Below are 19,335 nucleotides of genomic sequence, written 5' to 3'. Positions count from 1 at the left end.
GTGGAACCCTCCCATGATCTCGCTGAGGTCCTGCTGGCTACGTGGAACCCTCCCATGATCTCGCTGAGGTCCTGCTGGCTACGTGGAACCGTCCCATGATCTCGCTGAGGTCCTGCTAGCTATGTGGAACCCTCCAATGATCTTGCTGAGGTCCTGCTAGCTATGTGGAACCCTGAGTGTATTTCTAAATTACACTCATCTGCTAACACTGAGTGAGAATAAGAACATGAGTAATACAGCCCATGTTTGAAAGCCATAACCAAGGCAATGTAACCTAATTCACACTGATTTCATCAGGGAGTGGGAGTGGGAAGGTCTTCCTGCTTTGTGGGACAAATGAACTCATTAGGGTCTGGAACAGCCTCTCATCCTCTAGATCACATGATCAAGTGTACTTCAAGTCTCCCTGAGGTCTGACTCTTCTCCAACCTCCACTGTCTTTAAAAGGAAGCCATGTCATTAGCTGCATCTGCTAGTGTGTGTTTAAAAATCAAGGGCTAACATTCATTAAGCATCTGTCATGTCCCCATCACTGAACTGATTACTGTATACACACACAGGCACATATATGTATGTATTGTGGTCCTTATTATGATCCTCACTTCACAGATGAGAGAACTGAGGTTCAGAAAACTTGAACAATTTTGTCAACTGGAGTTTGAATCATTTGTTTCCTTCTAGACATGTAGCATTTGGCCTCACTTTAAAGAGTAAGGGTGAGCTGAAAACCTCATCAATACAAACCACTGACAATCTGACCTTAAGAAAACCCAAGCTCATCCACTTGTACACATATGTAATGTAACGAGCTCCACACCTTGGTTCCTGCCTTAAAAACAAACATGGAGGACGGGAACCAGGAAAAGCTCAAGAATCTTATACCCAGGGCCTTCCACCAAAGCTAAATGTTTTTAATGACGACCAAACATCACCAGAGAGCTTCCTTGTAAAATTAATCCATGCATCTCTCCAGGGCTACAGCTCCGGCAAGCAAGGGAATGACAGGTGTGTGCACATAATCCATCCACCCATTCCCCCAAAGCAGCTGGCCCAGCTGTCATCATTCACTACTCCGTTACAAAAGCTCAAAGATGCAACTGTGCTCCCAGGAAGGCTTATCCAATTGGCAGTGAGAAGAAAGACACTTTAGCTCTCTCTTTTGCAGACCATTTCTCACGTCTAGTTCCACCATAAATGCTTATTCTTTAACTGATGAATACTTGGCCATAATCCTTCCTTTCTGGTTTAGGACTTGGAACTGAATCAAACATACTAATGCCCAGCGTTGGTTGACAAAGGCTGTCATAAGCCAAGGTAGACCACAACCCCATTAGAGAGACCAAATGACTCAATAAAAAAGCAGAATGTTCAGAAATGGAACCATAAGCTCAGGAGAGCTGCTCTCTGTTGTCTGGGATTTTTATCCTCTTTTGCAATGCTCTTGCCCATTTTCAACAAAGCAATAGCAAGCTATCATCGTACAGCTCATCCCTAAATGCTAGGACATGCTCTAGTACCTTGGGAATTGCCAAAGATTGACTATAATTTAAGAATTAACTGCATTTAATGTAGACCAATTACTTAACAATGGTCTCTGAGTAGAAAGTCTGCATAACTGCTACTTTATTAGTTAAAATATGCACTTGAAAATCAGAACTCCTTGTTTCCAATCATCCTGGAGAACAGAAAATTCGTAACACATCTAAGACGCAATTCTTATAAATAACGTATTTTCAGTCGGATTTCAGAAAAATATACATCAAATGGAATTTTGATATGACCAGACCTTTCCAGTGTTAAAAAAGTTTCGGCAATTCCAAACTCCGGAAATTCCTGATATCATGATTTAATGACCTGAGGCTTGTGATGAAAGGCTGTACAACGTCCCCCTTCAAGTAAGCCCTTGATGAAGAAAACAGCAGCAGGAGGGCCTCTGAAATGGCTGACACTCAACTGAATGAAATGGAATTAATTTTAAAAAGACTGCAGAGAGGAGGGGAAAACGGGGTTGAGATGGCCTGGGTTGGAAACTTGGTTGAATGAGGAGGGTCAGGAGGAGAAACATGCAGAACTGGAAGGCAGGATCAGGGTCAGAATTGACAAAAGATTTGAGACAATGAAGCTAGGAAGGGAAGCAGTTTGGAGGCTTTAAGAGGCAGGGAACTAGAGACACGCTTTCATTTTGTACATTTCTATACGGAGGCTACACGAGTTTTGTATTCGGTGAAATGCTGCGAGACCATGCTTTGGTGTTCAGCTAGGACAGGGACACGGGTGAGGTGACCCAGACTGCCCCACCCAGGGACTCACCGGCCATTGTCGCGGCCCACGCCCCACACGCGGATGCTGACGATGGGCTGCGAGTGCAGCACGCTGCGGTCCATGGGGTCCACCAGGCTGAGCATGTCGTTCTCCAGGATCAGGTACATGTCTTTCCCCTGGGACATAATGAGAAAACACGCTGTCTTCCTCATGCAGGCTGGAAAGCCTAATTGCGTGTGGCATCCAGGAACGCTGTGTCAGCCACCAAAAGAAGTCACCCTGCGGTCTGTAATTTGTCTGCCCAAGAAATGTCCTTTCTGGACAAGAATACTGATATCTTTCCGATTCCTCTCATACACCCAATTTCTCTCTCCCTGAGTCCTCTGAAATGTGCTCCCATCCTGCTTTCCAGACTGCTCTTAAATTTAATTATTTACACTTCTGAATCTTTATGACAAAAGGCTAATGGTGGGTTCCCTGGAGAATTTAGTCTTTCACTAATTCTGTGCCCATTAAATTCTTAGAACCTCTATCTCCCCATTCTTCTGTCCAGCTCCTACCAAGCATCCCCTCGACGGCCTTTCCAGACCCACAACGATACCTGCTTCTTCTCGGCTTTTACACCACTTCCTAGCTGTGTGGTCTGCCTGACAGACAGCAGGCACAGCTTCGTGACAGTTCTCAGCACTAACAATGGCTAACATTTAAATGACTACATTAGGCCACGTGCTTAAGGTGCACTGGCTCATGATCTCTCTAAATTGCGCTCTAAGGGCTTGGATTGTTACTATCACCAGTTGGCAGTTGGGGAAACTGACACTGAAAGGTTAAGTAACTTGCTCAAGGTCTGACACAGAACCTGTGGGTGCTGCTGGGATCCCAGCATGGGGGAACACCCAGGTCTCTCAACTCCTGCACTGTCCTTCGGAATCTTACACTCTGGTGTCCCATCTCCCCACCTGTGTTGGCTTTCTGTGGGCACAAGCACTAGACTATTGATTCCCCCTGCAATCTCCCAGGCATAATTTTAGGACATCATTAAATATCTGTTGCACAGCTGAAACGCTCTCTCTCCTCAAGGTCATCTAGATGCTGTGGCACTGATGATGGGAGATCTGGCTCGGCAGAACAGTGAGGCTTCTTGGTAGGTCTTCAAATCTCAAAGTGAAACAGATAAACTGCTTTCTGGTATAGTTTTTGGGAATGATGTTTTAGTTTCCCACCAAACATTCTCGGAGTGAAATAGAGCTCTGATGCTCAGGGAGGCAGAGATAGGTGTCTCAGTGCCTCTGTCAGCCAGTGTTGAAGCTGTGGCCTGTGTCTACAGCTGAGATCCAGCCTGGTCTCAAATCTTCCCCCAAGAGCAGCTAAGCCATTTATAGATGAAAGCACTGGCAGAAAACACAACTCGTGTTGACTGTTGTGGTGAACACGATTCACAGAGCCTGGAGCATGCTGCCTTAGACCTACGGCTCTTCTAAAGGTCAGTCATTCACATGTTAGTATAAATCACAACCACCTTCCTTCTAAATCCTGGCCAAGAAGGAACAGCATTTTTGACTGAAGGAGAGTGAAAACAGGTGGAGAATTTGGTGGTAAACATAGGCCTGGGTTTTGTTCTTTATTTTTTTCTGAGATGGAGTCTCGCTTTGTCACCCAGGCTGGAGTGCAGTGGCATGATCTTGGCTCACTGCAACCTCCGCCTCCCAGGTTCAGGTGATTCTTCTACCTCAGCCTCTCGAGTAGCTGGGACTACAGATGCATGCCACCATATCCGGCTAATTTTTGTATTTGTAGTAGAGATGGGGTTTCAGCATGTTGGCCAGGCTGGTCTTGAACTCCTGACCTCAGGTCATCCATCTGCCGCAGCCTCCCAAAGTGCTGGGATTACAGGCATGAGCCACCGTGCCCAGCCATGCTTGGGTATTTGGATGGGAGATAATGCAGTGAGAGAGGACAGTAAAGTCAAACAACAGAAGAGTCTAAATGGCTTTTCCTGGATGGAAGAAAATTCTTCTAGTTCTCCCTTATGCTTGGAATGTAAAAGTCAGCTTGGCAATGCAGTGATTCAGCTCCACTTTAAGCAGACAAACTCCACCATGGAAAGGTTTAGAAACCTACCTCCCATTGGGACGTGCTGCTAGGAGAAAATGTGAGTGGAGTTCCAATCAGCTCAACCAAAAAGCAAAATTTTCTACCACTGCTGTGTTCACTAGAAGCAGAGAGAACAGCATCTATTCATGTAGCAAACACTATTCCAAGATGCTCCCAAAATGCTTTTTCTACAGGTCTTGGGCACACCAGGAATACAGCTTTTCCGGTTTGGTGTGAGTTTTATACACATTTGGTATCTGTACTTACTTCTTTCCTTTCTGAAATTATCTCAACTAACATTTCAAAATGTAATCACTCTGTTAAAAGGGAGAAATATATAAATATCAATTCCACAATTCATGTATAATGTTGATTCTTCAGAATGTAAGTCAAGAAGAATGTTATAAAGGATAAGTTGTCAACTTTTAGAGTAGAAGCATCAATATTTTTGTGTGTATGTGTGGAAGTCACCTTCCCCTTTGAGAACATGGGTCCTTCTTCCAGTCTGCAAAACTGCTCTTACAGACTGGCACATCCCATTTTGCAGGCATGTTTAGGGGAGTTCTGGGTCCCTAATGCTCACCCATAAATCTGTGTCACTTAGCTACTGAGAAACGCTCTCTCTCCAGGCCCCAGTCCTCACTGGGATCTGGCAGTGCTAAGAGATCAGTCACCCGGGGGCACCATGCCTACACTTCCTGCATTAATGGGAAAAGACACCTGAAAAACACCTCGGAGCCCCTGAGTACCACGTGTCACCGAGCCGTGGGGCTTCCTGAAACACAAAAGAATGTAAACAGCCTGCCGTACATCATTCTACGTGCCACTTACCTCTCCCCAAATCCCGACTGTGTCTCGGATGTCATTTTTGCAGTAGGAAAGTTGCCTGATGCAGTTGTTGACCGCAACACTACTTTTACCGGGGGCGAGGTCTTCTTCTGCCATCTCCACCCATCCCAGGGAACGCACAGCAAAACACTGGAAGACAGAGTAAGAGGACAGGAGGTCACTCCATGGTTTGGCCAATCATATCAGTTTACACTACTCCCCTCCCACAACTACAAGGTACTACACTTAATGCACTTTTATTTGCTTCATTATGTTCAATCATCTAATTGAGTTAACAAATCCTTTATTGCTAGAAATTAAATGGTAACTACTTTTTGCTATTTAAAAAAATGTAGTGACAAATATCTTTTTGCCTGATGTGTGCATGTGTTCAGATTTCTTCCTTAGAACAGATTACTAGAAGCAGGCCGGGTGCGGTGGCTCACACCTGTAATCCCAGCACTCTGGGAGGCTGAGGTGGGTGGATCACCTGAGGTCAGGGGTCTGAGACCAACCTGGCCAACATGGTGAAACCCCGTCTCTACTAAAAATACAAAAAACAGCCAGTCTTGGTGGCGGGTGCCTGTAACTCCAGTTACTCAGAAGGCTGAGCCAGGAGAATCGCTTGAACCCAGGATGCGGAGGTTGTAGTGAGCCAAGTTGGCACCATTGCACTCCAGCCTGGGAGACAGGGCGAGACTTCACCTCAAAAAAAAAAAAAAAAAAAAAAAAGAATAGATTACCAGAAATATAAGTATAGGGCTTATATTACAAAAATTTGGATATACAAATTTCTAAGCTCCTGATACCTCTCATAAGGCAGTTTTTTAAATAGTGAGAAATGCAACCCCATGAAATCTGTTATTTGGTAAGCACCTAGAAACGGTGGAGACAGAATGAATTAAATACATGTTAGGCACTTGTTTCTAATAACAGAGAAGGAAGATGTTTTCTCTAATACCCAGAAAGGCAGCAAAACAAGGAAAAAAAGTATTCACTCATGATAACAAATAAGTGTGTCAGGTCCCACAGTGTGACAAGGGAATCTTTAAATGCCACAGTGCCTGCAGAATTGACGGATTCATGCTTTTAAAACCATTTATTCTTGTATCACTTAGAGATACTTTGAGATCATACTACCTCTCTTTTTTTAAAGTTCCGTAATTCAATTTTTCCCTTTAATTAAGAAAGTACTATTATGCTGCATATTATAACAAGTAAAAAATCCAAAGACGTTATGAAGAAAAAACTTCACAGCCCATGTGAGGGTGACTTGGCTACAGCATTTGCCTTGCTGGTGATCACCAGGGTTGCTGCGTGCCTGAGCTGGGTCCCTCAACCCTCTCTGCATCCCTGATCCCATGCAAGCTGTCCAGCAGTTGCAGAGGCCACCTTCCCCGAAAGGCAGACCTGGAGCCACCCTTCCTTGGGAGCCAACAGACTGGCTCTCGAAGAACAGCTTTTAAAGTTTCCAAATGCGAGCTTCATAACCAAATGAAGAAATGCAGCAAAGTGTCCTAAAGTGATCACATTCGGTCTAGTGCCACCTTCCCTCTTCCAGTCACCGTGCGCAGACCGGGCACCCCCTTCCTGAGTAGTTGATCACACTTTGTCAGGGGAAAAAAAACTCACCAAAATATCAACGACAAAACAGCCCATTTAAGCAAACACTGCGCTGATCCTCAGGTCCTAGATAGAGGAGAAGGCTATGTGACCACCTCAGCGGTCACTCTGCTGATGGTGCACAAGGTGCCTTTCACAAAGAAACCAAAAAAAGAAGGCAGTCCCCGTGACAACCACAGAAGCTACTCAGGAATCTGAGTCTTGGGGAAAGGTTCCGCACATGTACACACTGCAGGGAACCAGCCTGATGGTGAAGAGGAGGTCCCGGGTGCCAGAGGTGGCTATGGCCAATTGAGGGCTGGCCAGGTCTTGCCTGGCCTGCCTGCCCCTCCGCAGCTCTGCTCCCTCAGTCTCAGACCAAAGTGTGTTTCTCCAGGTGGATGTGTTGGATATTCCACAGAAGCACCCCACCAAATGTGCTGCTTTATGAAAATGCATGATTTTGCCAGTCTGACCCCTAAGTGCCCAGGCCCTGCTGTTTCTCCAGAAAGTGCTGTGTAGCCCAGTAACCTCTCTCCCATGTCGGTTCCCAACCCAGGCCCTGGTCAGTAAAATCACAGTGTCCCAGCTGACTCCCCTGGCCTGCCATCCCAACCTTGTCTCCTACCACCTCTATTCAAATGTCAAAAGTATTAACTCAGTCAGTCCTCACCCCAACCCTTTGAGGTCGATACTAAGTTACTGTACCCATTTTATACATGAGGAAACTGGGTGCAGCACAGAGCTGGTACTAAGTTACTGTACCCATTTTATACATGAGGAAACTGGGTGCAGCACAGATCCAGGATTCAAACCTGGGCAGTTTGGCTTCTGGGCTCCTATACTTAACCACTTTGCTATATGCCTCTGAGATTTTCACGAGGGCACAATGTCAGATGGGGTTAGGATGATAAAGAAGGCTGGATAAACAGCCGGTAACCTCAATATAGTTCTTTTATTTTTTTTCCAAGACAGGTTCTTGCTCTGTCATGCTGGCTAGAGTGCAATGGCATGATCTTGGCTCACTGCAACCTCCACCTCCTGAGTTCAAGTGATCCTCCTGCCTCAGCCTCCCAAGTAGCTGGGATTACAGGTGCACACCACCATACCTGGCTAATTTTTGTATTTTTGGTAGAGATGGGGTTTCACCATGTTGGCCAGGCTGGCCTTTAACTCCCTGACCTCAAGTGATTGGCCTGCCTTGGCCTTCAAAGTGCTGGGATTACAAGCATGAGCCACCGCAGCCAGCGCTTAATACAGTTGTGAGTGTGTGTGGATCAAGAGTAGGTACGATCGGCATTCTAATCTCAGCTCTCTGATGTACTGGTACTGGGACCTTGGAAAAGTCACTTACTAAGTCCCAATTTTGTTCATTTGTAAAAATGGGAGTAATAATAATAATTACTTCAGAGGGTTTTCGTGAGGAGAAAATAAGTAGTTTTTAGCATATAAAAAACACTTGAATATTTGTTGAATGAACAAGCAAATAAATACAGTGTCATATAACTCTTAACTGAATAATCAAGAAGGAAAAATGAAAGATTTGTTTTAGGGTGACCACATGTCCCAATTTTCCCCTCAATAGTTCTGGGGTATCCCTGTCATTCTGGCAAGATTATTCAGAGCAGCCCCTTCTACTCTCAAAAAGTGTCCTGGGTTAAACAATAAATTATATGATCACCTTGGTCAAAATTCTAGTGAATTCAGCTTCTGGCATGGAAACTGGGGCTTGGACAGGGTACTGTGGCATGCCCATGAGGAAATGGGATTCAAGATCCACAGAAGCTGCCATCAGGACAGCATCTCAGTGATCCTGGCCGGGGTGAACCCTAAGACAGTACTGTTACTGCGAGATACTTCTCTTCAAACTAGAAGTCAGAAATGCATTTTCCCACCGTCTCCAGCTGCCTACTGTAACATCCTACAACCTAGGACTGCTCAAAAGAATTCAGTAACGACAAAGAAGGTAAAAAAGAACACTGGCTGTTTTCTCTCTTTGGAGTCCAAGATGACAAAAATTTTGATCTAAACAGCTCACTGAACACCAAGAGTATCATTCTTGGCTAAAATATGCAAATCACCCGACCTCATCCAAGCACATTAAGAATACTGTTTTTGCTGGACATGGTGGTTCACACCTGTAATCCCAGCACTTTTGACCAGAGCCGGTGGATCACTTGAGGATAGGAGTTCCAGACCAGCCTGGCCAACATGGTGAAACCCCGTTTCTACTAAAAATACAAAAATTAGCCAGGTGTGGAGGAGGACACCTGTAATTCCAGCTACTCGGGAGGCTGAGACAAAAGAATCGTTTGAACCCGGGAGGCGGAGGCTGCAGTGAGCCAGGATCGCACCACTGCACTCTAGCCTGGGCGACAAGAGCAAAACTCTGTCTCAAATAAAAAAGAAAAAAAATTGTTTTGTCATATTGATGAATACAAGCCTGACATGTTACTCTAGTGAGTTTATCTAAAGTCATTTTTCTTGTGTAACCCTGCTGTTGTTTGAATTTAGTCTCTCATCTGAAGAGTGTCACCCCATTCTCTGTGGCCAAAGTGAAAGGAAACAGGTATACAGGGAATATGCAGCTCCGCCCGAGGGGCCAGCTTGGCTTCTTCCCAAAGAACGGAGCAGCAATGAGCAACCTGCACTGTTTGGTGATGCCCCCGTGTGGCCAGGAAGGTTCATAACCACCACCACTTTCCCTTAAACCCAGGAAGGGATGCTGAGCGTAATCAGTTCTGGGAATAAAGGCTCGTCTTGGAGCATGGGAAGAACTCAAAATATTTAACGAAGTCATCTACCACTTAAAAAAAAGTTAATAAAAAAAAATCAACATATACACTTTGACTTAGGCTCATTCTTCAATAATTCTTAACCAAAAGGGCAACAGAGTAATGGTTCAGCGTAGAATCGTGTCATCAGAGGGGTCTGGATTCAAGTCATCATTTTGCTACTTTCTGGCTGGTGACTTTAGGTTAAGTCACTTCAGGTCTCTAAGTCTCAGTCTCTTCATCTGTAAAACAATAATGCTACCTATACTTATAGCATATGCAAGGCCTAAAGAAGATAATGCTGGTAAAATGCTTAGCATCATGCCTGGCAGATAGTCAAAACTTGGCAAATCCTTATTGTTATTTTTTGTTTGTTTATTGTTTTTGAGATGGAGTGTCACTCTTTCACCCAGGCTGGAGTGCAGTGGCATGGCGTCAGCTCACTGCAACCTCCGTCTCCCAGGTTGAAACGATTCTCCTGCCTCAGCCTCCTGAGTACCTGGGATTACAGGCATGTGCCATCAGACCTCGCTAATTTTTTGTCCTTGCGGTAAAGACGAGGTTTCACCATGTTGGCCAGGCTGGTCTCAAACTCCTGACCTCAGGTGATCCACCCACCTTGGCCTCCCAAAGTGCTGGGACTATAGGTATTTGACAAAGCATCTGGTTTTTATTATTATTATTATTGATAAACTTTTACTCTTTTCTATTAGTGGATTTTAAGAATTTCTCTAGTTTAATAGATTTCAGCCAAAGCCAGCATGTGGAGATGTACTGTAGACCGTGATACATATGAATATATAACCTGGAGGGCTTTCTTAAAACACATAACAGGCCGGGCACGGTCTCTCATGCCTGCAATCCCAGCACTTTGGGAGGCTGAGGTGGGCGGCCCACTTGAGGTCAACCGAGTGAGACTCCATCTCAAAAAAAAAAAAAAAAAAAAAAAGAAAGAAAGAAACACACACATACACAGACAGAACACTCGACCCCTTCCCCAGAGTTTCTGATTCAGTAGGTCTGGGTAGGACTCAAGAGTCTCTATTTCTAACCAGCTCTCAGATGATACCGAAGCTGTGATCCGGGAGCCACACCTTGAGAACCACTGCTATAGACAGATGGCTCCTTTCTTTACCTAAAGTTATGTGGTTCCTCAGATTGAAAGTAAAATCTAGGTTCAAATCCCAGGGCTGCCTCTTACCATTTTTGACCTTGGGTGAGTTAGTTAACCTGTCTGTGTCTCAATGTCCTCGTTATAAAATGTGGGTACTAAAAATAGTCTCACAACAACCTATCAAATGTTGTGAGGATTAACTGGGCTAAATTCAAGCTTGCTGCTGCTTCTGTTATTGTTGTTAGTTACTATGGGCATTTAAGGGATCTGGGTCATGGCTGACCCAGAAGGGACACAGCTTTTGACCTGGGCCCCCTTCTCTCCCATTTGTTCTCTTCTTCCACAGTGGAATCGAGTCATCCTATCTTAGTTGTAAAACCCATCTTGTGTGGAGCTTCTATCTCTGAGTTTTATAATACAGCTATCTTCTTGCAGAGGACCTCTCCTTAAAATGTGTGTCATGGAGCAGAACACAGAGCAAAGCCTGGGTATCTATGACCAGATGGTCCTGGGTTCGAATTGTATTCCAATCGGTGGATGCTCAGCCTCCAGGCATCTAAGGTTACTCAGTTACTCAGTGATAAGGAAATGAAGAAGGGCAAGTGGCTGGGACATTGTAGGCCCTCAGCAAGTATGTACTTTGTTCTCTCTGGTTCCAGAAGATACTATTATTTGAATTTTTGTTTTCCCCAGTCTCCCATTTCTCTTTTCCCTTGCTGAATTTCTAGGTTTCTGTCCTTTTCCTTCCTCCGGGCTTTAATGCAGGCAGCAAAATCACAGCGTGCTGTCAGAAAACTGTGGGATCTCCTCCAGGGACCAGGAGGGGCAGGGGATGCAGTGAGGGGTGAGACCAGGGGCTGGGAGCCAGTGAGCTGTGGGATACAAGCCTTGCCTCTAGCCAGACAAGTTGGCCTCGGGGTACAGGACCAAAGAAGACAGTGGTAAAATGAGCTCATGTCCACGAAGATGCATATCCAACACCCAGGGCACAGCCACTGCTCTGTGACTGTTGAGAGATAGTGACCAAAAGGTAAATGGTACCAGAACATGTAACAACATTAAGTTACAGATGTTAAAAAACTACAAAAGCTCACATCAAAAAGCTAAAATGTGGCCCAACACTACAAATGTAATCCTAATTAACAGTCATCTATGGGAATTACTTACCATTCAAGCCTAATTATCCTATAGCACAATAACAACTGTGTATTTGTGCTGATAACATTTACTGGGTGACTATTTAGTTCCTGGAGGACCTACAGAGATGAGTGCCTTTTCTTCCCTGTAGATACATCTGAGTTAACTGAGAGTATCTGAGAGTAGATAAGTTCCTGCTCTTGAGAAGCTTGTGACACAGCAGACACATAGCAGTAATCTATAGCACGGACCATGAAGGGTGCACTGAGGCACAAGCATGGGCTGGGAGCTCATGGAAGGAGAGTTTTTTGTTCTGTTTTGTTTTTTGTTTTTGAGATGGAGTCTCACTATGTTGCCCAGGCTGGAGTGCAGTGGCAGCGTCTTGGCTCACTGCAACCTCTGCCTCCTGGGTTCAAGTAATTCTCCTGCCTCAGCCTCCCAAGTAGCTGTAATTACAGGCGTGTGCCACCACACTCAGCTAATTTTCTGTATTTTTAGTAGAGACAGGGTTTCACCATGTTGGCCAGGCTGGTCTCCAACTCCTGATCTCAAGTGATTCGCCCATCTCGGCCTCCCAAAGTGCTGGGATTACAGGTGTGAGCCCTGAGCCTGGGCTTTTTTTTTTTTTTTTTTTTTAAATTCAGAGTTAGTGATGGACAGCTTCTTAAAAGACATGAAATTCAGCTGAGCCTTGCAGGACAGATTAATTCATTTATTCAACAAATATTTATGACACCTACCATATGCCAGGCACTGGAGACTTATTATCAATGGGCCAAACAGACCAAACACCCTGCCCTACGTAGTATTTCAAAAAACTGGAAGGGCGTATTTGTTTGATGGCCACATCCAAGGTCACACAGCTCTGTGGGCATGGATCAAGAAGAGTAAGGTGCAACTATGGGAGAAGGGGCCCACAGCAGAGTGGCTTGGGGCCCAGGTGTTCAAGCCACTAACTCTGGGATGAAATCTCAGGTCAGCCACTTATTAGGAGTGTGACCCAGGTTACTCAATCTTGGTGAGCCTCAGTTTCCTCATCTGTTGCTGTGAGGATAACAGGATGGACCTCGTAGGGTCCTGGCAAGATGAAATGGGATGGCTTAGATTAAGAATCTTGCAAAGGGCCTGGCCCAAAGGAAATAGGTGAGAAAAGGTGACCACTATTTTCTCAAGGTCTCTGATTCCCCAGTCCTGACACATCATTGCCAGCTATGCCAATCTAGTTTTGTTTTTACAATTAATGGCTGAGCAACATTAAGGATACCCCTAGGTGGTGGGGGACAGGGAGAGATGCAGAGCCTGGTGGGGGTGGGGGATGCTCTGTCCTCTTCAGAAGGGCAGGCTCCATCTCATCAGATGACTTCAGGGTTTTCTTTTTGAGACAGAGTCTTGCTCTTGTCACCCAGGCTGGAGTGCAGTGGCGCGATCTCGGCTCACTGCAACCTCTGCCTCCCAGGTTCAAGCCATTCTTCTGCCTCAGCCTCCCTGAGTAGCTGGGATTACAGGCACCCGGCACCAGACCGAGCTATTTTTTTGTATTTTTAGTAGAGATGGGGTTTCACCATGTTGGCCAGGCTGGTCTCAAACTTCTGACCTCAGGTGATCCACCCATCTCGGCCTCCCAAAGTGCTGTGGTATTACAGGCATGAGCCCGGCTTTTTGTTTTGTTTTGTTTTTGAGACTGAGTCTCTCTCTGTCTCCCAGGCTGGAGTGCAGTGGCACGATCTCGGCTCACTGCAACCTCCGCCTCCCAAGTTCAAGCGATTCTCGTGCCTCAGCCTCCTGAGCAGCTGGGATTACAGGCGCCCATCACCATGCCCAGCTAATTTTTGTATTTTTAGTAGAGATGGGGTTTCACCATGTTGGCCAGGCTTGTCTCCAACTCCTGACCTCAAGTGATCCACCCACCTCAGCCTCCCAAAGTGCTGGGATTACAGGCGTGGGCCACTGTGCCCAGACACACTTCAGGGATTTTATTAAGGGTCCACGGACCTGGGAGATCCATGGATGGGCTTCAGGAAGTTCTAAACACCCTGAAAATATATCCAAAATTATGTGTGTGTATGTGTGTGTGTGTGATGGAAAGATGGTCCAAAGCTGTCACCAGTTTTCCAAAATCTGTAAAAATACAAAGTACAGTAAATCTTCACTTAACATCGTTGATAGGTTTTTAAAAACTGTGACTTTAAGCAAAATGACCTACCTTGAATAAGGTTGTTTCGTTCAACTTCTTTTAATGCTGTTTTGCTATAATGTTGATGAGAAAAAAATTTGCTTTCCTTATACATCATTTCTCTTGAAGTTGGAGTTGCTGAGAACTCCAGTTAAGTAAGGATTTACTGTACTTTAAGAGAGTTCCAAAGAGGTTAGATAGCAGAGTGCTCACTTGTCAAGACATCAACACATATTTTATGTGTGTATACACATCAGAGCTAGCAAAAGCTTTCTAGTTAGCATCACAGTCCGCTTTTGGTTAGTGGATGAGGAAAACGGTTAAATGGCTCTACAGAGGAAATGATCAGGAATTTAAGGGTGAACAGAAGAAACGGGTATAGGGAAGTAGGGAGGGGCAAGAAAGGGCTGCACAACTTCCAGGTGGCTGGCAGTTGAGCCGACAGGCAGGACTGAATGACTTGTGAAGGTGAGAAAGTCTGACTCAGGTTTTTTTTTTTCCTTTTCTGAGACGGGGTCTCACTCTGTCACCCAGGTTGGAGTACAGTGGTACAATCATGGCTCACTGCAGCCTTGACCTCCCAGGCTCAAGCGATCCTTCCACCTCAGCCTCCCAAGTGGCTGGGACTACAGGCGTCCACCACCACACTCTGCTAATTTTTGGTTTTTTGTAGAGTAAAGATCTTGCCATGTTGCCCAGGCTGGTTTCAAGCTCCTGAGCTCAAATGATCCTCCCACCTTGGCATCCCAAAGTGCTGGGATTACAGGCGTGAGCCACCCCACTGGACTCAACACCCAGTTTTTAATACAAGAAACTGGCCAGGGACAGTGGATTGTGCTCATGCCTATAATCCCAACTACTTGGGAGGCTGATGCAGGAGGATCACTTGAGGCCGGGAGCTCAAGACAAGCCTGGGTGACAAAGTGAGACATGGTCTGTAAAAAAATTTTTTTAAATTAGCCAGGCACAGTGGTGCATACCTGTCATCCCAGCTACTAGAGAGGCTGAGGTGGGAGGATCACTTGAGCTCAGGAGCTCGAGGCTGCAGTGAGCTACGGTCAAGCCACTGTATTACAGCTTAGGTGACAGAGCAATACTCCATCTCTAATAAAAGCAATAATAAAATTTAAAAATGGGCTGGGTGCAGTGGCTCACGCCTGTAATCCCAGCACTCTGGGAGGCCAAGGTGGGCAGATCACCTGAGGTCAGGAGTTCGAGACCAGCCTGGTCAACATGGTGAAACTCCATCTCTACTAAAAAAATACAAAAATTAGCTGGGCGTGGTGGCAGTCGCCTGTAATCCCAGCTACTTGGGAGGCTGAGGCAGGAGACTTGCTTGAGGCCAGTAGGCAGAGGCTGCAGTGAGCCGAGATCGTGCCACTGCACTCCAGCCTGGGCGACAGAGCGAGACTCCGTCTCAAAAAAAAAAAAAAAAGATGCAAGACACTGATTTTGATGTAAGCCCCCCTTGGTATTACCCTTGATGCACCAGCAAAGGGCCTCTTACAGAGATGGCTGATGTTGTCAAGGGGAATTAAAGGAGAACGTTGGCAGAGAAAAAGGAACATGCAAAAGTTTCAGCGTAGAGAACAGGGATTCAACATGAGAGAAATAGAAGCCACAGGGAACTGGCAGGGTTTTGGGGAGGATACACAGCCCACTGCAGGATATGGGATTCCAGCCTGTCTCGCTAGATCCTAGGAACATGGTGATCCTGGCTGCTGCCTACGCTGCAGAGCTGCTCTATGGAGACCTTTTCTATCTGTGTTCTGGGGGTCAGGTGGAAAAAAGCCATGTATTCCTGCTATATGGGACAATGAAGAAGAACCTTTTTAATAATCATATAGCCCACATACTATTTATTTCACATTGGTGGCCAGAATAACGTACACTTAGGGTACATTTGTTACATTTGATAGCCCATGTTTTGCGATATTTCCCTAAGAGTTAAGAACAGCCCTCTGTCATCTCCCACAGTTACTGCAGCCAGTAGAAACAGCAATGGGTCTGATTTCTGCCTGCAGCCCAAGGTCTTTTCACCGCCCAGGTTTCACTGACAAATAAGGCAGCTGGGCCGGGTGCATTAGTTCACTCCTGTAATCCCAGGACTTTGGGAGGCTGAGGCAGGCAGATCACTTGAGGTCAGGAGTTTGAGACCAGCCTGGCCAACATGGCAAAACCCCATTTCTACTAAAAATACAAAAATCAGCAGGGTGTGGTGGCACAAGCTTGTAGTGCAAGCTACTTGGGAGGCTGAGGCAGGAGAATTGCTTGAACCTGAGAGGTGGAGGTTGCAGTAAGCCGAGATGGCGCCACTGCAACTCCAGCCTGGGCGACAGAGTGAGACTCCATCTCATAAATAAATAAATAAATAAATAAATAAAGCAGTCAGTGAGCAAAGGACTGTGACCTAAAACAACTTTCACAGAGTCCATACGAAAAAATATGCAAGCTTTTCAAGGTTCAAAATACCTCTTGGATGTTGCCTCCGTAGTAGAGAAGTCTTTAGTAAACCGGCATTTGTGGTCAATACAGGCAGAGAGAGAGATCACCGTCCTTATGTATATGGTTTCTTTGCTATTCCTTTTTTTTGGGAAATACTGAAATGCTTTTCAAATCTAAGATGTCAGTGGGTTCTGCCAGAGAGGTGTCTGGGGATTCTCTGGAGTGAAGCTTGACCCAGTTCTCCATTGGGCTGAAGCAAGGAATCAGCGTGATTCATTATTCAGCATGGCAGAGACCATGGTGGCCAGGGAGGACCCAGAGAGCATTTCTACACTGGTCCCCATGAGCGCTTTAGCTGTTTCTGCCATTTTCCCAGACTGTCTACAACACAGTGAGCACTCAGGCAGAAAACACGATGCATGGCCCTTTGAGGCCCCGGGCCCACTAGTGCCATTTACTTAACTTTCCCCCTTCCTATTTTTCAGAGCAAGACACATAACTGGGAAAGCTTCCCTGAGGTTAACCTCTGACAGGCCCTTCTACAAAGAGGATGGTCATGATCATAGCTAACCCCCATGCAGCACTTACCACGTGCCAGGCACTAAGGATTGACCCATAATTAAAATATCGCCCACGATATCCATCTCCTTGCCTGCCCGCCACCCACTACTGGCTAGTCCCTTCGTGAAGGGCGGTTCCCAGCCCAGGTCACCTCTGTCTCTGCTCACAGGGCCAGGAATACTAACCCCATCCCCTGCAGCTGGGAAACACCCAGTGCACACGCAGTCACACAAAATGAATGCTACATTATTTGACACAAGGAAGGGGAAAGAGGCAACACAGTTGAGCAGCGGCCTCACAATCCTTCTTCACACACAGCACGGAGCCGTGCGAGTTCCCGGGATGTAAAGCTTCCCTGATTTCAAGTTCTTAAATAAAAATGAAAGGATTCTTTCAAAGCAGATGCATCTTTACTTGTTCTCCCCTGAGCCATTCCCAAGTCAGCTCCTGCCTGCGATGTCTATTCCTAACGTCCTCCCTCTGTCGAAGAAAGCACTTGCAGACTTGCCACGAAGCAACCTTGAGAAAAGCAATCATGTCGAGATTTATAGGAACCACTGATGTGCTGGAGAGAATGCACGAAGGCGGTCTCACTCCAGTGGGGGCTGAGATGAGATTCGGCGTCTACTTTAACTATTGCTGGGGAATCTTTGCTTCCTCACGCTTATTCAGGGGAAGCCAAAGCTCCTCATTCCTCTACACTAAGGGATCTCTTTGGTAAGGGTACGACGGTCCAGAGCAGCAGCCTAGACACCTTCCTGACCCCTCATGTGGCTTGAGTGGGGAAGGGGGAATGAGTTTGACAAAGGTCAGTGGTCTGAGGCCATGCTGGAGCTGGGGAGGGTGCCACTGTCCTGGAGGGGCCTGGATTTGGCTTCTAATTTAAGGCATACATTTGTGTAGCATTAAAGTCATGACATCAACATGCTTTCCTTTTAAGACACAAGATACACATTTTTGCATGGCAATGAAATAATGTCTTCAATGTATTCTAAGCATAGTTTCTAAGTATTCATTGTTAACTTAAAAGCATTCTCAGCTGGGCACAGTGGCTCACATGTATAATCCCAGCACTTTGGGAGGCTGAGGTGGCTCCTGCTTGAGCCCAGGAGTTCGAGACCAGCTTGGGCAAAACGGCAAGACCCTGTTTCTACAAAAAATTTAAAAGTTAGCTGGGCATGGTGGCGCATGCCTGTAGTGCCAGCTACAGGAGGTGAGGCTGAAGTGAGAGGATGAGGCAGGAGAATCGCTTGAACCTGGGAGGCAGAGGCTACAGTGAGCTGAGGTGCACCACTGCACTCCAGCCTGGGTGACAGAGTGAAACCTGTCTCAAAAAAAAAAAAAAAAAGAAAAAGAAAAAAGAAAAAAGAAATTCCCACCAGTACTTAGTTAAGGGGATTTCAGAGTTCCAACGACGAGGAAGGAAACTTCCATTTAAAGCGTTCTGACGTAACCACAGGTGCTTTATTATAAGTTACCTAACTTAATTTAGTTCAATTTTCACAACCCAGTGAACCCAGTGAAAGAGGGACTCTGCGTCTTTAACTGTCCACACAACGCATTGGCAACATTTTGACCATGAAAGGAGTTGAACCCTCAATCTTCCGACCCAAAGTGAGATGTCTTTTCCATTAGGCCACATGGTCTCCTCTCTCCCATTTTTGAGAGAAGCAAACAGACTCCTGGCAAATTTAAGGTTTCCTAAAACAGAGCTGGTAGAAAGGAGTATCCCGCATGTGCACTTATTGAGAATGTGTGTATATACATGTACATATGCGTGTATATGTGTGCACATGGGTATATATGCATATATATGTAAATACGTGTATATACATGCATATATGCATGTCTATATGAGTATATGTAGACGGATCTAGGTACAGATAGACATATATGAAAGGGACTCAGCTAGAGACTTCCGTTTACATATCTTATTTAATCAACTTAATCCATATAACAACACGAGGCAGATATTATTGTTGCCATTTCACAGATGAGGAAACTAAGGTACAGCGTAGTTGTTAAGACTGAATTGTGTCCCCTCCCCAATTCCTATGCTGAAGTCCTAACCCCCAATGTGACTGTATTTGGAGAAAGGGTCTTTAATGCAGTAATTAAGTTAAATGAGCTCTTAACAGTGGGGCTCTACTCCAATCGGACTGATAATGCTTTATTTTATTGAATTTTTTTTCTTCTTTTTCTTTTTTTAGACACAGTCTCATTCTGTCGCCCAGGCTGGAGTACAGCAGCTCACTGCAACCTCTGCCTCCTGAGTTCAAGCAACGATCCTATCTCAGCCTCCCAAGTAGCTGAGATTACAGGTGCGTGCTACCAAGCCTGGCTGA

At 45.6% G+C, this 19,335-nt stretch overlaps 1 protein-coding gene across 4 annotated transcripts in view; it reads right to left on the bottom strand.

Annotated features, from left to right (window-relative positions):
• APBB2 (amyloid beta precursor protein binding family B member 2) overlaps positions 1 to 19,335 on the bottom strand; it is a 414,785-nt gene that overhangs the window by 78,953 nt on the left and 316,497 nt on the right. For all 4 annotated transcript variants that reach the window (XM_023224587.1, XM_031935358.1, XM_023224583.1 and 1 more), the window contains 2 exons: positions 5,188 to 5,334; positions 2,311 to 2,438 (listed from right to left, as the gene is read on the bottom strand). In XM_023224587.1, coding sequence (XP_023080355.1) covers positions 2,311 to 2,438; positions 5,188 to 5,334 — 275 coding nt within the window. The remainder of the gene's footprint in view (positions 1 to 2,310; positions 2,439 to 5,187; positions 5,335 to 19,335) is intronic.

The sequence above is a fragment of the Piliocolobus tephrosceles genome, chromosome 3 (genome assembly GCF_002776525.5).
Source record: "Piliocolobus tephrosceles isolate RC106 chromosome 3, ASM277652v3, whole genome shotgun sequence".
NCBI classification, from domain to species: domain Eukaryota; kingdom Metazoa; phylum Chordata; class Mammalia; order Primates; family Cercopithecidae; genus Piliocolobus; species Piliocolobus tephrosceles.
This window is presented reverse-complemented; position numbering and strand designations above follow the sequence as displayed.